The sequence below is a fragment of the Meleagris gallopavo genome, chromosome 1, assembly GCF_905368555.1.
Source record: "Meleagris gallopavo chromosome 1, MGAL_WU_HG_1.1, whole genome shotgun sequence".
Classification (NCBI taxonomy): Eukaryota; Metazoa; Chordata; class Aves; order Galliformes; family Phasianidae; genus Meleagris; species Meleagris gallopavo.
In genome coordinates, this window is record NC_139404.1 from 176,061,722 (window position 1) to 176,082,768 (window position 21,047).

Below are 21,047 nucleotides of genomic sequence, written 5' to 3' on the forward strand. Positions count from 1 at the left end.
AGTGCCTCCATAATTGTGTTGAAGCCAAAGAACGAAGCTGAGCAGATGAGAGATGCCCGGCCTGGGCCAGGCTCAGGAGCTTGCGGCATTTGCAGCAGAAGCCAAGTTATTTCCCAGCAGTGGTCATGGAGCACAAATTTAAAACCTCAGCTTCAGGTCAAAAGAAACGGCAGAAGCCTGACATCACAAAAGGAATGAAGAAGAAGCCAAAGGGCCTCAGAAAAGGGAAAAAATGGATTTACACTGTAACAAGCTTTGTTTCTTAAGCTTTCTGAATGCAACACAAATGAACTGCACTACTGAACATCACCAGATCAGCCCAAGCACATTCAAACTGCAAAGCCAATCCCAACCTAGACAAAATCCCTAATGAAGTCCCTGTGGGGCAGACTTTTTCTGCTCTGCCTTTGGAAATGATGAATGGTGAAGTGGAAAAGAGAGCTACATTCACATCCCACTGGCTCCTGAGTCAGAAACAGAGCACATCAGATCTTTATCTGATACAGCGAATAATCCCCAAGCATATCTCGGTGTGTCACTGCTGATGATGCTCTTTTAGCGTGTCATTTCAACATGCTATTCTCAGATCAACTCAGTACGCAGAAGCTTTTCACACTCCTGTACTGCTAACAAGGCTGGCTCCAAAAATGTTCAGGGCAACAGAAACTGGGGAGCTGTACAACCACAGAGAAGCAAATCAGAAGAAATTCAAGCTGAACAAGCCCAGTACTTTCTGGGTGAGTAGGATCTAGGTTTACAGTACAGTTCTGCCTCTTTAAGACTGGCTGGTATCACCAGGCCAGTACCCAAGGTTCAAGATCTTGCTTAATCAGAGCTTAGCTAAATTCATAGACACTGTCCAACAAATTCTATTTGTCACTATATAAGCACACAGGAGATATTCTAAAACTCTTCTGTTCCATGAATGTAGCAATAATCCATGTTCAGCACAGAATCATAGAGATCAAGGCAAGGAGATCACTGAGGGTTTTCTCTCTTATAAAACTAACGTCTGATCTAGCAAGCACCTGCAGTAAGTCCTCTGAGGAAAATCAAAGACCTGAGGAAAAGTGCAGTACCTATCCCACAGGGCACTGTTAGCAGCCTGTGGTGACAGGTGTTAGCATCTGTAAAAGTCTGATCTGAAAAACAGGCTGAAATCTTAGTTTAGCAAGGACCACAGTAGCTGCAGTTTCACACACAGCTTTCCCAGACTCCCTGGGTTAAGTGGATTCACCTATCAGTTTTTCCTACTCCTATTTCAAAAGACCTTTCTCCCTGCAGGATCCTTCATGCCTTGCTACCATCCTGCTGGCTGGCTTGCATTCACTCCCAACACTGGTTCATCCAAAAGTCACATACAACAGTACAGTTTTCAGCAAGGCTGCCCATGCAAACACAGAGAGGGGCTTTCTGCAAAGGTACAGGAGATGAGATTGTGGGCAAATCTAGCAAAGTAACTCAAGTTTCAGGGCTCTTCTGAAACTGCACCTTCAGTGAAGAAACTGTCCACAGTAATAGATCTGTTGCCTACCATTTAGTGTATGGAGGAAGCGGTTTCAGCTTCATCTCCCAACTCCCTGCAGAAGTTCTTCACGCTAGCTCAAAATCTCACTTTCTTCTGACCCAAAATTTCCTAGCTATCCAACCTCAGCTTCCTTATGATCCATTAAAACTGATTTTCTTGTCCTTTATTTCAAGGACTTTTTTCTCTTCTTGGCACTAAACATCAGTGTATTTACAGAGACCAACAGTGTATCCTCTCAGTTTTAATTCTGCAGGCTAAATAAATCAAGATCTTTAAACTCTGCCATTTAATAGCTTTTTCATTCCTCTGATCATCCCATTCTGCACATATGCCAGTTTCAATTCATCTTCTTTATCACAAAAGACCAGAAGTGCACTTTGCCTTTGGACCAGATCTTACCAGCTGCACTGACAGCTTCTTCCTGAGCCCAAGCCTATGAATTCACATTTTTTGCACTGTAGGTCACAGAGTCCCTTACATGAGGCAGACTTCTGTGCTGAAAATAGTGCCCAACTTTGCAACATCTGCAAATTTCAATAACACATAACTACTTTTTTATTTTATGACAAGATGTTTAATGTCCCTAATAAAAGCAGAGCGTAAAACCAGCCCAAGGACCAACTCATAAAAACTCCAGCAATATCTTCACTGCAGGCTAATACCTCTCAACACTCCTCGTTGCCGTCTTCTCTTCAGTTTTTTCATCATCTATCATACAAGTTTTCCACTGACTCCCATTTTAAATACTTTTTCTGCTGAGCCACAACCTAACACAGCCCTGCAGCTTAGAATCATAGAATGGTTTGAGTTGGAAGAGACTATTAAAGGCCATCTGGTCCAATTCCCTTGCAGTGAACAGGGACATCTACCCCTCGATCAGGTTGCTCAGAGCCTGGTCCATAGAGCAACCCTATTTCTCACTTCTAAAAGAAGGAATTCCCACATAAAGTAAAACAAGCAAGATTTCCTCACACTATCTATCCAACTTTAGTAAGCTCACCTCACAGGCCCTCCTCTCTTCTTCCATGCAACAACATCCTGCCATACCATGAGCACAGCCCAGGTCAGACCAGGAGCTCTGCAGCTTCCCAGGTCCTGTCCCAAAACACAAGCCATGCAGCCAGAGGTTCACTGACACTTGAAGCAGGCAAGCACCTGCATGCATTGCCCCCAACAGAAGCAACATCTCCCTCAATCAGGTTTGTTCCCCTCTTTGTACATCATAAGTGAACTTTGCACTACACAGTGAACTTAACAGGGATCCACCATTGCTGAACATAGCCCTTCGGCATGGCCAGGCTGACTTCCAGCTTCCCTGGTTCAATTTGCCATGCAGCAGCAGAAAGGTTCATGCCACAGTGTTCAGGGAACACTTATCTTAGTGGCCCCTTCTCTGCCCACACTTGTCCTCTCATGAAGTGAATCAAGTGACAACCCAAGGTGCCTATAAGGCACTCACTAGCCCAGACAGCGTGTTGTGCAGCCACGGGCAGATTAGCGTGCATCTGTACAGTTTATATTGTATAATATATGCTATAAATTATATATTTATTATGTATTACATTCATATTATATAGTTTGTAAAGATCATAGAATCATAGAGTTTGTAAAGATCATAGAATCATAGAATCATAGAATGGCCTGGGTTGAAAAGCACCACAATGATCATTGAGTTTCAACCGCCCTGCTATGTGCAGGATCTCCAACCACCAGACCAGGCTGCTCAGAGCCACATCCAGCCTGGCCTCGAATGCCTCCAGGGATGGGGCATCCACAACCTCCTTGGGCAACCTGTTCCAGTGCGTCACCACCCTCTGTGTGTAGAACTTCCTCCTAATAGCTAACCTAAACCTCCCCTGTCTTAAATTCCTGTACACCTTCCATTTCTATAGCTTAAATTTTTTTGCCTATCCTTTTTTGCGCCTGACTCAGCTTCACTGCAGCAATTGCTGTTCCGTCCCTGTGCTTCTCTCTAAGACTCTTTTGCTTTTGCTTTTCTGCAATCTGTCCTTCTTCCTCACAGACCTTCTGCCAAGCATTCAGAGCCTGTTAGATTCAGATCTCTCCCTGCACTTAATCCTTGCTGAGATATTGTTCTTCAGAATTTCTAACAAGTTTTGAGTTTCCTTCACATCCAGGCCCATTAGTCATAAAATCATAGAATCATAGAATCATTTGAGCTGGAAGGGATCTTTAAAGGTCCAACCCCCATGCACCGAACAGGGACACCTACAGCTCCATCAGGCTGCTCAGAGCCCCATCCATCCTGACCATGCCAGTGCCTCACCGCCCTTAGCATAAAAAATATTTTCCTTATATCCCTGCTGGCCTCACTTCTTTTGATGCAGCCCCTGATATGTTTGGTTTTCTGTGCTGACCCTAGAATCATAGAAGGCTTAGGTTGGATGGCACCTCAGAGAATACATAGTTCCAACCTCCCTGCCATGGGCAGGGTTGCCACACACCATATCAGGCTGCCCAGGATCCCACCCAACCAGGCCCTGAATGCCTCCAAAGATGGGATATCTGTAACCTCTCTGTGCAGCCTGTGCTAGCACCTCAGTGCTCTCTTAGCAAAAAATTTCTTCAAAATGCCCAACCTGAACATCACCTCTTTTATTTAAAGCCATTCCCCCTTGTCCTATCACTGTCAGACCATATAAAAAGTCAGCCTCCCTCCTGCTTGTAAACTCCCTCCAAGTACTGGAAGGCTGCAATGACGTCTTCCCAGAACCTTCTCTTCTCCAGGCTGAACAAGCCCAACTCCCTCAACATTTCTTCACAGGAGAGGTGCTCCAGTCCTCTGATCATCCTCATGCCCTCCTCTGGATCCACTCCAACAGCTCCACATCCTTGCTGTGCTAGGGGTCCCGACCTGGCGAAGTACTCCAGGTGGGATCTCACAAGGGCAGAGCAGAGGGGAATAATGCCCTCCCTCTCTCTGCTGGCCAACACTCTTTTGATGCAGCCCAAGATACCGTTGGCCTTCTGAGATACAAGAGCACACTGCTGGTTCATGTCCAGTTTTTTATTCACCAGGACTTCAAGTCTTCTTCCATAGGGCTGCTCTCAATGAGTTCTTCTCATAGTACTTGTATCTGGGATTGCCTCAACCAAAGTGCAACACATCTTGCACTGGGCCTTGTTGAACCTCATTAGATTTTCCTGTGGCTACTTTTTGAGTATGTCTTTGTCCCTCTGAACAGCATCCCTCCCTTCTATTGTGTTAACTGTACCACTCAGTTTGGTGTCATCAGGAAGCTTGCTGAGGGTACACTCAATCCCATTGTCACACCAGTCCCAAGATGGACCCCTGGGGGACAACACACATGATCAGCCTCCTCCTGAACACAGAGCTGTTTGACAACAACCCTCTGGATATGACCATCCAACCAAATTTTATCCACCTAATAGTCCAGCTTTCAAATCCACCTTTCTACAATTCAGAGATGAGGATGTGGTGGAGGACTATGTCAAAGGCCTTGCACAAGTCCAGTCAAACAATGTCAGTTGCCCTTTCTTTGTCCACAAATTCCATCACTCCATCACAGAAGAGCACCATATTGGTGCGGCATAATCTGCTCTTGGTGAAGCTATGCTGGCTGTCTCAGATCACCACACTGTCTCACATGTGCCTTAACATGATCTTCCCAGGCACAGACATGAAGCTCAACAGTCTGTAGCTCCCCAGGTCTTCCTTTCTCCTTTTCTTGAATATGAGACTTACGTTTCCCTATTTCCAGTCATATGTCCATTTCACCTGACAGTCACAATTTTTCAAACATGACGGAGAGCAGTTTGTCACAACAACCAGTTCCCTCAAAACCCTGAGATGCAAGTCATCTGGACATATAGACTTGTACACATTCAGTCTCACAAGGTGGTATCAGACTTGCTTCGATCTAACATTGGGAGACATTTTGCTCCCCCAACCCCCACTTAGATACGCAGGGACAGGAGAGGCATGAGAAGCCTGACTGGCCATGAATACTGAGGCGAATAACTCGTTAAGTACCTCAGCCTTCTCCATGTCTGAGGAAGTCAGCTCTCCCTTTTCAGTTATCAGAAGGGGTACACTCTCCTTTGCTTCTGTGTTCTGCCTGATACATCTAAAGAATCCCTTCTTATTGTTTTTCACATCTCTCGCCGAGTTTGATTCCATCTGCACTTTGGCATTCCTGACTCCAACCCTGCACATTCAGACAGCATTCCTATATTTTTCCCAGGCCACCCATCTCTGCTTCCATTGCTGACACTTTTTTCCCTCAGCCTGGCCAGCAGGTCCTTGCTCAGTCATGCTGATTTCCAGCCTCCTCTCCCTGCTTTCTTATTCAGAGGGATGAAGAGCTCTTGTGCTCTCAGAAAGGTATCCTTAAAGTGCTGCCAGCTCTGTTCTATTCCTTTGTCCCTAAGGACAGTTTCCCAGGGGAGCTCATCCAACAATTTCTTGAACAGTCTGAAGTTCACTCTCCTGAAGTTCAAGGTCCTGACTCCAATCTTTGTCAGGCTCACGTTCCTTCAGATCATGAACTTGATAGGACATGATCACTGCAGCCCATGCTGTCTCCAATATTAACCTCTTTTACGATCTCTTTCACATTGGTAAGCACCAGGTCCAGCAACACTTCACCTCTGGGAGGTCATCGTAAAAGGGCTCCACGAGTCTCCTGGACTGCTTGCAGCCTAGAATATTCATCATAAGATGCGGCAGATTGAGGGCCCCCATTAGCACCTTGTGTTTCTAACTTAGCTGTGCAGTCCCACACTTAGTTGTGGGCAGGCTCGCTATCACTCCCTACCCCCTTATCATACCCCTACCCCATAGTATCATAGCTAGTTTAAAGCCCTGTCATTGAGCCCAGACAGCTCTTGGGCCAGAACTCTTTCCCCTCCTATGACCCAGGTGGACCCTATCAGCAGCCATCAGTCCGGGTGCTGAGTAAATCACCCCATGGTTGAAAAAGCCAAAATTCCTGCAGTGGCACCAGCCATGTATTTATCAGATAGGTTTTCCTTGTCTTCTCAGTATCCCTCGCTGCCACTGAAGAGATAGAGGAAAACACCACCTGTACCCTGACTCTGTCCACTAACTGCCCAGTCCCCTGAAGTCCCTTTTGATAGCTCTCAGGCTTCTCTCAGCAACATTATCATTGCCAGCTTGAGCTATCAGTAAGGGATAATAATCAGATCTGATAATAATCTGATAAGAAGGAATAATAATAATCTGATACAGTCAGCTTTCTGGACTGAGAGTACCTTTATGAAGTTTTTAAGAACCTTTATGACCCCTTCAAATCTCAAAGCCTGCACTTTCAAACCACTTGCAAGCCTGCTTCTTGCAACTGTCAGGAAAGCATGAGTCACTGCTGCTAACCACCACTACTGGGTGGTTCATCACAGGGTGTCGCATCCTCCTGCACAATATGCTTGAGTTGAAAGCCAGAGCACTCTGCCCCCCACAGCTCCACTGTCCCAGGGGCTGCCCTCTGCCTCCCACATCTCACCATTCAGCAAAAGGCTCTTTATTTTGCACACAAGCAGAAGAGTGTTTCAGGCACTATCAGAGCCACTGTCCCTGCTGGACTTTGACCACTCTCAGCCTGGAAGTCTTCGCCTTCATCACTCTGCCCTGTTCCCAGGCTCACTCCAGGCACAGGTGCCTGCTTGCACACTGAGGGATAGATAACCTGGGTTATAAAAAGAATAAATAAATAAATTTGAAGACTATAGAACCCTTCAGATGAAAGGTGTTTAACATTAACAGGAAAGTGTCAACAACTCTGCGGGTTAATTTTATTATCTGTCCTATTCTTGGATACCTGCACCGACCATGCACTTGGTTCCAGCGCTGTTCCCAACATGCATCTGCACTGTTTTTTTCTTCACATTGTTTTCATGCACCTTGCCCTGTCATTGGAAAGCTGAGCAATTCCCTTCTTTTATTTGCATGGGAACATGAAAAGTATTTCTAGAGTGCAGCAACACCTACACCAACTCATTTCCAGTGAACTACAGAAATGCGTCCCTTTTTACACAAAAGCTTCTGTTTGCCTCTCTCTGTACTGCAGTCCTCCCCAGACTGTGAGACCCAAACAAGCACACAACGCCTGCAGGTGCAGCTGCTGGGACAATAAAGAGGCGTATCGTCACCTCCCTGCACACTTACTGGGAAAATATGTTTCCTCAAGGACAGCACCCTCTCTCCCTTCCTCCACTGTTTCCCCAGGAATTACAGAAGCAAAAGGCAGGTCCAGTGTCCCAAAAACATTGGGACAAACAACATTCCAGTTAATGTTTCACAGGACAGCAATGTATTATATATAAGCAGTGCTAAGTCTCACTGTGCCATGTGTACCTGTCAGTCTGAACTACAGAGGTGAGGAGCTTCATTCCCCAGCTCCAAATCTAGTCTCCTTCGCTCTGTCCCAGCTGTTCCGTGGGCACCTGAAGTCTGTCTCTACTCTCTACTCTCTACTTTCACATGCTCCCAGCCCTCTCCCCTTCCCCAGCAAGCCCACTGGCTTCCTTCTGCCTTCCTCTTCTTCCCAGCATAGCAGCCTTTGTAGCTGCTCCACATCTTCCCATTATCATTTTTCCTCCCAATCATCCAAGCTGCGCTGCCTCTTGCCACGTGCCAATAACACAAGGGGCAATAGGGACACCAGTTCTTGTAGAGGAGTGGGGCAGCTCTGTGACTCTGGGAAACAAATAGGGCAGGGATACCAGCAGAGAGATGGAGCATAGCTCTCTATGGAAGGAGAGCCCAGGACACAGAGCATTTAGGCTGAAGGTGTCAAAAGAAGGACAACAAAACTGGTGAAGAGTCTGGAACTCAAGTCTTATGGGGAGTGGCTGAGGGAACTGGGGTTGTTCAGTCTGGAGGAGGCTTCATGGAGACCTTATCGCTCTCTACAACTGCCTGAAAGTAGGTTGTGGCTATGTGGAGTTGGCTTTTTCTCCCACATAACAGTGATAGGACAAGAGGGAATGGCCTTGGGTCGTACCAGGGAGGATTCAGGTTGGATATTAGGAGAAGTTTCTTCTGAGAAGGAGTGGTGAGGCATTGGAATGGGCTTCCCAGGAAGGTGGTGGAGTCACCATCCCCGGAGGTGCTCAAGAAACATGGAGATGTGACAGTGAGGGATATGGTTAATGGGCATGGTGGGGATGAGCTGACGGACTAGGCAATTTTCATGGACATCTTTTCCAGCCTTACTACTGCTATAATTTTATGTCCCATGCTCCTGCCATGTTCAAGGAAACACAAGTACTGCCTGAGAGGACAGCCCAAGATGGGAACCCCGTGTACCATGTGAGTGCCAACTGTGGATACTCACAAGGCAGAGGTGTGGGGCAGTGTGAGCTTGGGGACAACACAAAGGCATGAGGGTCATGGGAGTCAGCATGAAGATCTTCACTGCATAGCACCAAGGAGCACAGCTACAAAAACATTTGTTGACACTCTTGCCAGAGGTGTTAGAGAGTCTCAGCTGGCACTCCAGGAGGGAAAAGGAGTTCACGTCTCATCTTAACACCCTTTGGATCCTATCTGGAGTTTTGATTTTTCCTCCTCCCCAGTGACAAGCACAGGAGCTGCTGTGAAATGATGAGTCATAGCTGCAGGCTGCAAGGGGAAGGCAAGGTAAAAGGAGAGCAGGAAAAGAGCCAGACAGAGCAAGAAAGGCTGCTGTCACCACTTAGTTCCAAGTCTGCGCTATGCAGCCACCTCTGGCTTCCTTGCTGAGCCACACACATATACTACCTTCAGCTTTGCCTAGCTAAATCCACAGGGTGAGAAGGAACATGGGAACAGCCACCCTGTGATATGCAGTCCTAAGAACAGCATGAGCTTTTTGAACCAGAAGATGTGAACTACCCCCTGTAAAGGTGACAAGTTGGGAAGTGCATTTGTTGAGCAGCTAATTTAGATTTAAGAGGAAAGCAGCACTTTCAGAAGGCCAAGAGGAACACGTCTGGATCAAGATATGCTAAAATTGCCTCTCCTGTTGCCTTTCAAGAAAATTGGCAGCAATTTCCCATCCTGGCTGATCTGCCTCACCATATGTCCCATCCCAAGTGGCATCACAAATACACTGGGAAAAATCCTCCTGTACCAAATATTTTACACACATACGTAGAAAGACGTGTCTTTCAGGGAGCTGATTTGATTGCATCTCATATACTTTTCATACAGAAATCTAAATATGGATCTGACACTGCCACAGACATGGGGCACCTCCTCCAGCAACACAAAGTGTGGCAGAAACACACCTGGATAGATCTTCAACACTGATGTAGAGCAGGACAGGGATTTCACAGGTTGCTGCTCAGTTATGAGTGGGAAGCAGTTTTCCCAGTTTACAAAGTATGTTCACAGTTTCACAACCATACCTGCTCCATGACAAAGCCAATGCTGTTGTTCATGGCCTTTTGTCAAAGACTCATGACAAAGACAGCCAGCTCCCAGCAGTGTGGAGACCTTGCTGGTGCTGCAGCACAGTACAGCTTTCCTGCTTCATCCAAGTGATAACTTTAAACCCCAGCCAGTCATACAGCAGACACTAATTTCAGTTAAACTGATCTCCTCTATCCTTGCCTGGATTGTAACTTGTTTCTGGTTCAAATTGTGGCACTTATTCCCACCAGAGAACTTCACTTTCAATTAATCATCCTTTTTTTTTTTTTACCAAAACCAAAAGCAAAATGCTGTCACTTAAAAATGCTCAGCCATTTCTACATGAAAACATGCTGAGGATTGCTTATCTCAGAGTTTCTACCAGAGCTGACAGTTGCTGAAATATAGGCACTAGGATTGCTAGTGTTGACAAGGCTTTAAAGCATCATCACACTGAGTAGCCATTAGAGGTTATATTTCAATGGAAGTAATGTAATTCAATTACCATCACTCTTCAGCATGTGCCATCTCTGGAGGCTGACAATAAGCCATATCATCCATCAGATTTTAACCTGAACTTTGCATTCTGGCCCTATAGATTGCCACTTCTCCATTATGAATGGATTCATATTTTTAGCCTCATTTATTAGGGAAAAGAGGTTATCCAATTACACTGTCCATCCGTCTGCCTGCCTGCCTGCCAGCCCTCCTCAGCTTTTCAACCAGTTTCAATCAAGAGGCAAAGGTCTTCAAGAAAATTAAGTCCCTATCAGTTTTGCAACTAATCAGAGGCAGAGTAAAGTAAAGAAATCATTTGAACATCCCACCTGGGAGCTCCATGCAAACCAACAATCCAGCAAGCATGGACATCTAACACTGCCTCTCTACGTGCTAGGCACACAAAAGCCCAGGGAAATTGTGTTACTGCAGGGAGAGAAGGTAAGGGAGGTCCATGCCTGGGAATGAGACACAAGTCCTTAGGAAAGTGGGGCTTTGTGAGCACTGCTCTTCATGGAACAACTGTTTTATCAATACAGTAGTAATTTACAAAGAATTTCTTATGCATATTAGCCAAAAAAAAAAAAAAATCACTCTCACAAAACACAAATTACACAAAAAAAAAAACAATGTAACATTGGCTTTCCAAGCCTATGCATTTAAGCTCTACCAATACCAGCCACATCCACAATTCTTTTTCTGAATATCTGAAACATAGAACAACTTTACTGTTTCACTGACTACGTGTATTCTTCTAAATGATTCCTCCTACTGATAGTTTTCAACCTTACTGATTCACAGTACTATTGCTCTTCTGCCTTTGTACTGCCATAGAAGTACTCCTAACTTGGCTACTTTATGCCATGGATCAGCTGCACAATTACTCAAGATTTATGAAAACTTATTCACTTTTCACAGGCTATTTGTGTGCATCTGTCATTGCATCTATTCCTTTTCTCTCTTCCCCTCCATCCTTGCAACCTTTTCCTCCTCCTCCTCCCTCATACTGCCATTTATTCTAAAGCCCTTTCTTTTTGCTATTCCCACTCACTGATTCCTGTCATCTCAGTATCTCCCCTTTTCCTCCTTCTCCACACATTCTCCATCCCTTGCCCCTCATTTGCCACTTCTTCTTCTGCCTCCCACATACACTTTCACGCTGTGCGCCTTCTGGCTTCTTCCTCTAACTTACTGTTTGCTCAGAAGATGGGCTGTAGATGCCCCATCCCTGGAGACACTCTAGCTAAGGCTGGACAGGCTCTGGACAACCTGACTGAGCAGAAGTTGTACCTGTTCATTGCAGGGAAGTTGGAATACATCATCTTTAAAGTTCCTTTCCTCTCAAATGATTCTATGATTCTGTGGTTGATTCTAAGGTTGATTCTGTGTCTCTAAGATAGTCAATTTCCATTCCTCCAAGAAAGAGATCAGTCAAACTGGACATCTTGTGACACTTCTAGTCTTGTTTCCTCTCACCACTCTATAGATCATGCATTGGGAAGCTGGACTCTCACTCCTGCTCTCATCTGCCCATCATCATTTTCTCACATCCCTCCCACTCTCACACTTGTCCCACTTTTCCCAGTCATCATTTCCAGTTATTTCCCAGTTACCCCCCTGTGATACAAGAGACTTCAGTCACATCCAAGACCATATTGTCAATTCAGCTCTTTACTGAATATTTTTCCCTGCAATGTTCATGCCCTGCCTCTGGTTGACCACTTTCCCTCTGTGCCTCTGAAGAGCCCCAGTGCACAAAGCCTCCCTTCACTTCAAACATTTGCCTTCCCTCCAGATCTCTTCCTCTAATTCTTGTCATTGTTGGAAGCTGGCACTTGTTCTAGAAGTGGTTGCCTTCTATTGTCTGAAAAGTTATCTACTCCATGTCAGACACCCACTGCCCACAATGTATCCCACTGGGAACACCAGTGCACAGCAGATGTCCAAAGGAAGGGACATACAGCACACACACACACAGCTGGGTGGCCATCCTACTCCCACTGCAGAAGCACCAAGCCTTACTCCTGCCCCAAGCCCACCACCAGCTCCTGCTGAGAGCCCACAGGAAGCACCAGCTGAACTTTCAGGACATGACCACGCAATCTTTTGCCTTCTTTTACAATTTATAACTTTTATCTACTCTTCATTTTCTCATCCACCCTTCACCTCCCCCTCGACTTGCTTTTGTCAATTCCTGGCAAGTTCTCTGCCCACACACAAAACACAGTGACTTTGTCTCATTTCAGTCTCTACAGAAAGGACACTTTTGCAAACCCTGCAGTACATCCTTCAGTCTTCAGTGGCCAGCAGTCTCCACTCTTTATACCCATATTTCCATCAGTCCACATTATCATTCATTCTTGTTTTTGTCACCAATTTCTCTCCCTTCCATGAAACTTGTTTCTTATTAGACATTAAGATTTCTCAAGCAGAAGCAGTGCTCACACAGCAACAAGGCCTTGCAGGAGCTCCCAGGTATTCTTACCACAGAACAGAGGGATTAGAACCTCCTAGGACAGGTAGGGACTTACCGAGCCGTAGAGCTCCCCTTTCTCATTCATTCCAAGGTAGAGTCCGCTGTCTACTCCTCGGATGCTGACCAGGCCCACTGCTATACTGATGAACTCCAGTATACCTAGAACATACAGGAAAAAGCACACAATGTACACGTTGTACACACTGGAAGGTTTTTTCCCAGATGTGACTGATCCCTCAGTGACAATCAGCTGGTGCCAAGGGCCTGCTTTCCCTTTTCAGAACTGGTTGAACGAAGATGAGGAACAAATGGATGCACCTTAAAATATGATGCTCGAATGGTGAAGTCCTTTAATCTCTGCTCAAAGGATGCACTGCAGACAGTATTAATGTGCCAAATTAAACAACTATTCTCACACTTTCTTGTCATTTCTGAACACAAAACTAAAGCTCAGCCCTACTGTAGACTTGTTAGCATTGTGATTTGCGCAACACATAAAGCATTCTGTGAAAAAAACTGAGTTTTGGGACAGACAGAATTACCACTATTAAAGCACCTATGAAATCTGTCTTGCCACGTAAATTTTAAAGAAAAAGAGAAAAAGAAAAAAATAAAACAACATTTGAGTCAGCATTGTGAGATGAAAATAACTTTATACATGGAGCCAGAACTCTACTTCCAGGCATCAATGAATCAGGAATACGTGGAAAGGTTTACTCACAGTGTCATCTTCAGAGGCTTGAGAAATGAGATCTGTAGCACAGTCCAGAGGCTCACCCTATTCCTCTAGATATTAGGTATTCTCACTGGTATGGTATTTTTTTACTCATCTCAGACTTGAAAATCGAAATACTCTAAACCCAAAGGATAGTGTATGAACAGTTACATCCTCTTGTACAGGCAGCAGTGAGCTCACACAGACGTTTGTGCCCCGCAGACAGGGCATTCTGCAGACAAGCTCTCCCTCCTGCAGATCTCCCAGGTTCAGCATCCATGTGCCCAGTACTGAGAGAATCAACTCAGGTACCACCTCCTCTGCGTCTGAGCTCTGGGTTTCTGGCAGCCTTTCCATCTCGGTGAGGATGCTACCAGCCAGACCTCACTCACAGCCAGAACTGTGTGGAACCAATGGGGATCATTCCCTATTCCAGACTGTTCATGAGGACCACAGAGTGACCCAGCCCCACTCAGAAGCACCACACGGCCGCACTACGCTGCGTTCCAAGCCACAAAGTAAAAGCCCAGCGCAGCATTTCCAATAGAGTTTGTGAATTCTCATGTCTAAGCCCACCACATAACTATTTTAAAAGCTCGTTGGGAATTATATTTGCATGAAACAATAAAATAACAGCATAGTATGTGTTGAGCCTCACGTGGCCAATAAAAAAGCACTTTCATGGATTTTTGGAACAATTAATTTGGCATCTCCCACAAAATAGTTGCGCACTAATCAATAGCAGGCATGAATCACATAAATTTAACAAAGCACGAGCTGAAGCCAACAGGGAGAATTTACAGCCAAGCTAATGTAAAGATGAAATGTATTCCCTGCAAGGGACTATTGATCATTGCCTTATATATTATTCAGCACTACAAACGCCACAGTCTATTGTTTTGATAACCCTGCTTTAAGGGTTCATCTTAAATTATTCTCTACTTATGCACAAATCTTAAAACACTGGGAGGAAATTTTTAGAAATTACAGAGTTTTTTGAAGCCATAAAAAGTGGCTGTTTATCTGGTGTGCTCAGTATCACAGATACAAGCGATCCATTGAAACAATCCAAACATTCCCGCTCTCTCCGGCAGTGCAATACAGCCAGACTTCTTACCAAAGCTTTTTCCCTAAAGCTTTTACCAAACGATCACATTACTCGATATGTATTACCAAGCAACTTGAACTGAAGTTAGATGTTATGTGAAGCATTATCCCATGCTGCAAGTTAGTGAGTCTGGCATCTTTCACGTCGATACGAATGTAGACTCTAATTGCTGTCCTCATTGCAAACATTTGGGCGCATGCTGCTTAGTGTGTCAAGGGAACAAAAAGCACTGTCACGTCCCATTGCAAGAGTACCAAGAGAATTTAAGGTACTTGGCAAAGAGCATCCACATATTTGGGATCAGAATAGAGATTTGCTCATCTGATGCTCATTGCATCAGAAGCCTCTTAGCAGCATTATTCAGGAGACTATCTGGGGCCAATCGTGCAGTCATAAGCAAGTTGGAGTGTTGCATGGTTTGGCCCAAACTTCCATGTTTTTTTTCACTTTATCATTTCTGTAACATACACACAGAGCGCAGCACCTGAACCAGATATTAAAATAGACATCCCTCAAAATGAGGCTGGGCCAAAGGAAAATCAGGACAGCTCCAAATTTTATAAGCTACGGCCCTATTAATAGCTGACAGTGGGGAAGAGAAGAAAAGGAGAGAGGAAATGCACCTCAGTACACGGAGTCCTGAGCGTCCTCTTGTCAGACAACAGACATTTACTATAGTGAAACCGCTCCAAGGGAAGGCTCAGCTCAGGCATGGAACAGCACACCAAGCACGTGGGGCCTGTCTTACCGCCATCCCATCACAGGTCCCCCACAAAAGGTGACATTGTGACTTCCACAGGACACGCTTCCCCCAGCTTTAAGCAATGAGCATCTTTGCAACTTCCTTGGTTCGTTCTGCCCTTTGGACATTTTGGTCATTGGCTATATATAGACTCTTTTCCTGTTGTTGGATCAAAGCAGCACAGCTTCAACTGGGCATTCTAAACAGCAGCTACAGGAGGAGGCCGGAGGGGATCTGCGGGCAGTACGTGGGGTGCTGCAGTGCGGTTGGCATCTGCGGAGGGGGGAACCGAGAGGAGAAGGGAGCGGAACTGGGGCTTTCCCCCCGCCCCCAGCTCTCAGCAGCCCCGCTCGGGCTCTCAGTGACAGAGATCTCAGCCCGGACGCACCCGCGTGTCCCAGCTGTCACCGCTCCTCCCACTCCCCCGCCCTGTTCCAATTAAGGGACCGAAGCGCAGACAGCCCCCCCCCAGGAGCCAGCGGGGCCTCGCTTCACTTCTAGGCTGTCTCAGCGTTCATCGTCCCCGCACCCTCTTATGGGAGCACTTAGGGAGAGCCGCGCAGACCCTCCCCAGGGGATGGACCGGCGGGTGGGTGAGGGCCGCTCCTCTCCCCTGTAAACCCACCCCCTTCGAACTCACCTCCGTAAACCCACTCCCCACAAACCCGCCTCCATTTCCCCAGCCCCAGAGGACTCAGCCCCCTGTACTCATCCCTGCCCTGCACCCAAAGCTCGGGGAAGGCTGCAGCCCCGATCCGCGCCCCCGCCCCCAGCTGCACCCTAAGGCGGAGATGCACCCCCCGGCCACAGCCGCGCCCGCAGCCGCTGAGCGCCTCGGTTCCCTGCGGCAGCAGCACGGCAGCACGGCACAGCAGGTACCAGGGAGCGGATTTCACCTGCTGACAGCTTTTTTTCCCCCCTTTTCCTGCACGCTCCTATTTTTTTTTAATGCTGTGCATGCAGTCCTTGTGCTGACGCACAGGGGCACGCCTCTCCGCTCTTACAGAGTTCCTGAATTTACAATGACTCCACTGTGTGGCAAATGCTCTAGACGAAAGGAGACTGCATCAAAAAAAAAAAAAAAAAAAAATCCTTTTGTCACCCAGATGAGATAATACGGCTTTGATCATCCATAACTGCATTCCGGGGGGAACTGGGCCGTGCCCTCCCGGGGAGCTTTTCCCTCCGAGATGGACATCTCCGACTGCTGCTGCCGCTGCTGCTGCGGGCATTGCGAAACGCCGGGCTGCCGGAGCCGGGCGAGTAGAGACACACAACATGGCTCGGCTTATTGTATGCCACAGGCACGCATCCAACATCGCATCACAAAAGAATTGCTCTTATCTGATGTCTCTCCAGAGGGGTGTGTGTGTGTGCGCGCGCGAGCGGGGAGGGGGATTCCCACCGCACAGAGCCCCGAGAAGAGTTTGCGCGCAGCCCCCGGGGTTCTCTTTGTCCTTATTCTTGAAGGAAAACTTCCTCCCCCCACCAGAACCCCCCGTTCACGCAGGTTTCTCTCACACGCTCCGAGGTTCCGAGTTCGCCGCTCCCCCTGGGCAGCCCCCGGACATCACCACCCCAAAACCCGAATAGCGACCGCCGCTCGGGTCACCTCCGGGCGGACACAGAGGCAGCGCCGCGGCACCGGTACGGCGCCGGTACGACACCGCCGCTCCCTTCCCCGCACGCAGAGCAGCGCGGAGCCCCAGCGCATCCCGCGGCTCCGGCTGCGCGCTGGGGGGGCACCGAGAGGGGAGAACCGAGAGTCGTAGCCTGAGGAACCACATAGATGAGGACAAATAATGTTAAAAAAAAAAAAATTCTACGTAATGCCTGGGGTGCAATAGAGCTGCCCCCGGAGCCCCCCAGCAGCGGCCGCCAAGCCATTTTTAAAGGCAGGGTTCCGCAGGCAGCAGCCGGCGGCTCCCGCCCTCCCCCCCCCCTCCCCGCTAACACCAAGGTGCCCCGCGGTGCCGCCGCGCTGCCCTCCACCTGCCGGGCCCGGCCCCGCGCTGCGCTGCGCGGTGTGCGCGCAGGGAAACCCGCGGGGGTGTGCGTGTACTGTGCGGCTGAGTCTCCGTGTGTCAGGAAAAAAAAGCACCGTGGGTGAGAAATTCCTCCATTCCCCGCGCCGCGCGGTCACTTTGCGCACTTTCTCTCCGCTCCGCTCCCCCCCAGTGCGCGGGGCGACGGAGATGGGCGCAGAGCCCCTCCGCGCCCTGCGGGGATTCCCTCCCGCAACACCGCGATCGCCTACACGGCTCACAAAGCCGTAAAACGCAGTTTAGATACCGCTCAACATCTGGCATTAAAACACGAGAGGAGGAAAGAAAAAAAAAAAAAAAAAACAGCAGGAAAAAAAAAAAAGCCTTCACCACGGGACTTTGTTTTTACGACCGAGTGCGCGCTGTCAGGTTGGGTCGCTCCCGAGTTAACTCCTTCCCGCAGCGCGGAGCGCCGCGCCTTACAGCCTGGCGCATTCCCCTCACCCCTCCGTAACACACAGCCCCGGCTCCCCCGGGCGCTCCGAGGCGCTTGGGTGCGTTCTGTCCCCGGCCCCAAGGCAGCTCAGTTCCCCCCTCCCCCCCTCTCCGGGCTCCGGGGTGCGGGCAGAGTGCGGAGCCCTCCGCCGAAGCCACAGAGAGACCGAGAGCCGCGGAGCGCTGCGGGATCGCCGCGGGAGGGGCGCACGCTTCGCCGGGAGAGCCCCGCACCGAGCGGGGGGGGCCGAGGCCCGGGCAGGTAACCGGGAGGGAACCGAAAGAGGAAAACCCTCGTGCATTTGCGTACGGGACGGCGGCCACTCCCTTCGGGAAAGTCGGTGCGTTTTAAATCGGAGCGGTTAATGATTAAAGCCCCTTTAAACTCGCGAAATCGCGGCGCTCCGGTGAGACGTCCCGAGCGAAATTTCCTCCCCGCGTGGATCGGAGCGGAGCTCGGCCCCCACCTCGGTCCGGCCCCGCATCCGCCGCACCCCGCAGCGCTCCGTTCGCCCCCGGGCAGCGCCGCGGCCCCTCTGCCCGCCGCCCACCCCCCCCCCCCCGCCCGCGGTCCCAGCGCGTTATTCCATCACATGACCCCTCAAGGGTTAAGGAGAGTACCTACCGAATCGGCTGTGGTCTTGCCTGGTGCCCTGGATAGTACCATTGGGGAAGATTTCTAAATGAAATCCAGTCCTGCAGTAGAGCTGCCTCCGCCTGAGGATCCCCTTTAAATGGTCCAAGTCCGTGACCGCGGGGCCCCTGGGCAGCCCACCTGCCTCAGCCTGGCCCAGGTGGTCACTGAGCAAAACCGGGCTGTCCGCCGGCAGCGCGGGCACGTTCCCAAAGGGCACCGCGTCCTGCACACCGAAATAGTTCCCAACTTCACCTAAGGGAGCCATCAGAAGATTCTGCTTTTAGAGAATAAGAATAAACAGTAATGATGGTGCCAAACCCAGGAGATATAAGATAGGTATATTCCACTCCTCTCCCCTCCCTAGCGCGGTTACAGAGAGAATGTTCTTTCTTCAATCCATTAAACGCATAAATAAAAGTAATATTCTGCTTTGACTGGTACAGGTTCAAGGTCAAACCAGTTAGTCTAAGAAACCACCACTTTATACTCACACACTGACATATTTATAAACATATAGATGTGTATATCTATAGAAACGCATATATCCCCAGCTCTTAGCAAGCAATAAGGTCTTCAGCCCATCCAACCGTAATAAAGAAAAAAATCCGTAGTTTCTCCATTTGGTTTAAGAATAGAATGACCATAGCAACTTAAATACCTAGGCGGTAGAGGGGTTTTTTTAAGATGCACAGGCTACGTCAGGATTTATGGATTCTGACTCCAGAAAGGCATGCGCTGTTTTTACTCTATAACAGACTGCATACATCAGCATGAATCCCGCAAAGGGGGAGGGGGGGATCTCACGGTGTTGGCTGAGATAAATCCAAAAAAAGAAAAAAAAAAAAGAAAAAAAAAAAAGAAAAAAAAGAAAAATGCGGAAAAAAAAAAAAAAAAAAACTTTTGACGTCCAATTCTATTATCCAGAATTCTCAGGAGGCTCAGCAGATGTCCACTGGTTTGGGGGTATTGCCGATCCACAAGCAAAGCAGCACCATACAAGTGCTGATGTCTCTCTTGGCTGGCTCGGAACAGGTGTTGCTCCTGCAGGGCTCCCTGGGCAATGTTGTACTCCAGCACTGAGCTGCGGCTCTTGACTGTGGATCTCCATCCAGCACGCAGAGTGGCGCAGGAAGAGGCATTGGGCTGGGTTTAAGGTAGTCCTGAGTGCTGCTGGAAGGATTCTGCGAGGTCCTAGCGCTCAGCCCTACCTGCTGCAATACAGAACCGCTTCCAGCGCCGGGCACAGCGCTTACTGCTCTGCGGCAGCGCGGGCGGGGGGGCACCGACCACAAAGAAACCACCGCGAGAATTATTTTTCTTTTCCCGTGGGCTGTGCTTCGGGACCCACTCAGCATCCCCCACGACCCCTCCCCATATTTACACCCAAGTGGGCGCAAACTCAAATTGGCACTGCCAATGGGAAGTTTGGATAAATTTTATATCTTTTTTTTTTTTTTTTTGGGGGGGGGGGGGAGGCGTGGTTCAGTGCCACTCCACATGGTTTCCCCTCCCCCCACGATCCCGAAGCCCTCCCCGCAGTGCCCCGCGCTGATTTTCGGGGATGCTCCGTGTCGCCACAAGGTGCCCCGAAGCTTCAGGCCCCCGCCGCCCGCAGCGCTCGGGGCACCCTGCGGCGCCAACAGTGTTCTCCTCCCGCATGCAGAAGTTATTTAAAACCGCCAGGAGAGAGCCACTGGAAGCGGGGTGAGGGGAGGAGGGAGAGGGGGAGAGGATTTATGTTTCTTCTGTGATGTCGATGATGGATGTTATTGTTGTTTCGCCGCGCTCCGATATAGCTGCATTAATTAGCAAAGGGACAGAAGGGTCTCTCTCCTTCTGGAAGAGCTCGAGGACCGGGCTCAGTGCAGAGGCTCTTTGGGATTAAATGCAAAACCTGAAGACAGGCTCTTTTATTTATTTATTTATCTATCTATCTATTTTATTTTATTTTTGCAAGGGAGAGAGAGGGAGGGAAAAAAAAAAAAAAAAAAAAAAAAGAAATGCAGTATCATGGGAGTGACTGTACGATGATGATGCGCACCCCAGAGGTGGCAGGGCACAGGAAGGTCCCTTGGTGGAGAATGGAAACAGAGCCCTGGGAAAGGAGAATTTCACAAAGGGAATATTTAAAAAATGCTCGACTCTGTGCATATCTCCCTGCTGGGGTGGAACAGTTCTCCCAGGCTTCCCCACCACCGAGCCAGCAGCCTCACTGCATCATCCCTTGTCACCCCAACTTAACGCTTGGGAGGAAGGAAGCGGACTCCCATTATCCATGTCTATGGGGAAGGCTGGGTCCTAAACCCCCAAGGATGTGCAGGGAGCGGAGGTTCTCCAACCCTTTCAGTCACTTGCATTGGTCCATATTTCCATCTGAAAGATGGGATTCAGAAGCTTCAGAGCAGGGTCCCATCCTGCCCATCCTGCACAAGCCTACCAGGAGCAGCAGTTCCGTGTCAGCTCGTGCA

General features: G+C 48.5%; 1 protein-coding gene across 3 annotated transcripts in view; it reads right to left on the reverse strand.

Moving 5' to 3' along the window:
* Window positions 1-19,891, reverse strand: part of FGF9 (fibroblast growth factor 9) — a 32,970-nt gene extending 13,079 nt beyond the window's left edge. The window contains exons 1-3 of one of the 3 annotated variants that reach the window (XM_085216171.1): window positions 19,577-19,891; window positions 18,568-18,831; window positions 12,953-13,056 (exon numbers count right to left, since the gene is read on the reverse strand). In XM_085216171.1, the coding sequence (XP_085072297.1) occupies window positions 12,953-13,056; window positions 18,568-18,831; window positions 19,577-19,718 (510 nt within the window). In that variant the 5' untranslated portion in view covers window positions 19,719-19,891. Of the gene's footprint in view, window positions 1-12,952; window positions 13,057-13,618; window positions 15,314-15,343; window positions 17,389-18,567; window positions 18,832-19,576 lie in introns of those variants that run through there. The other 2 variants (XM_085216170.1, XM_085216169.1) reach the window with 2 other exon arrangements.
* Window positions 19,892-21,047: the final 1,156 nt, after the last annotated feature.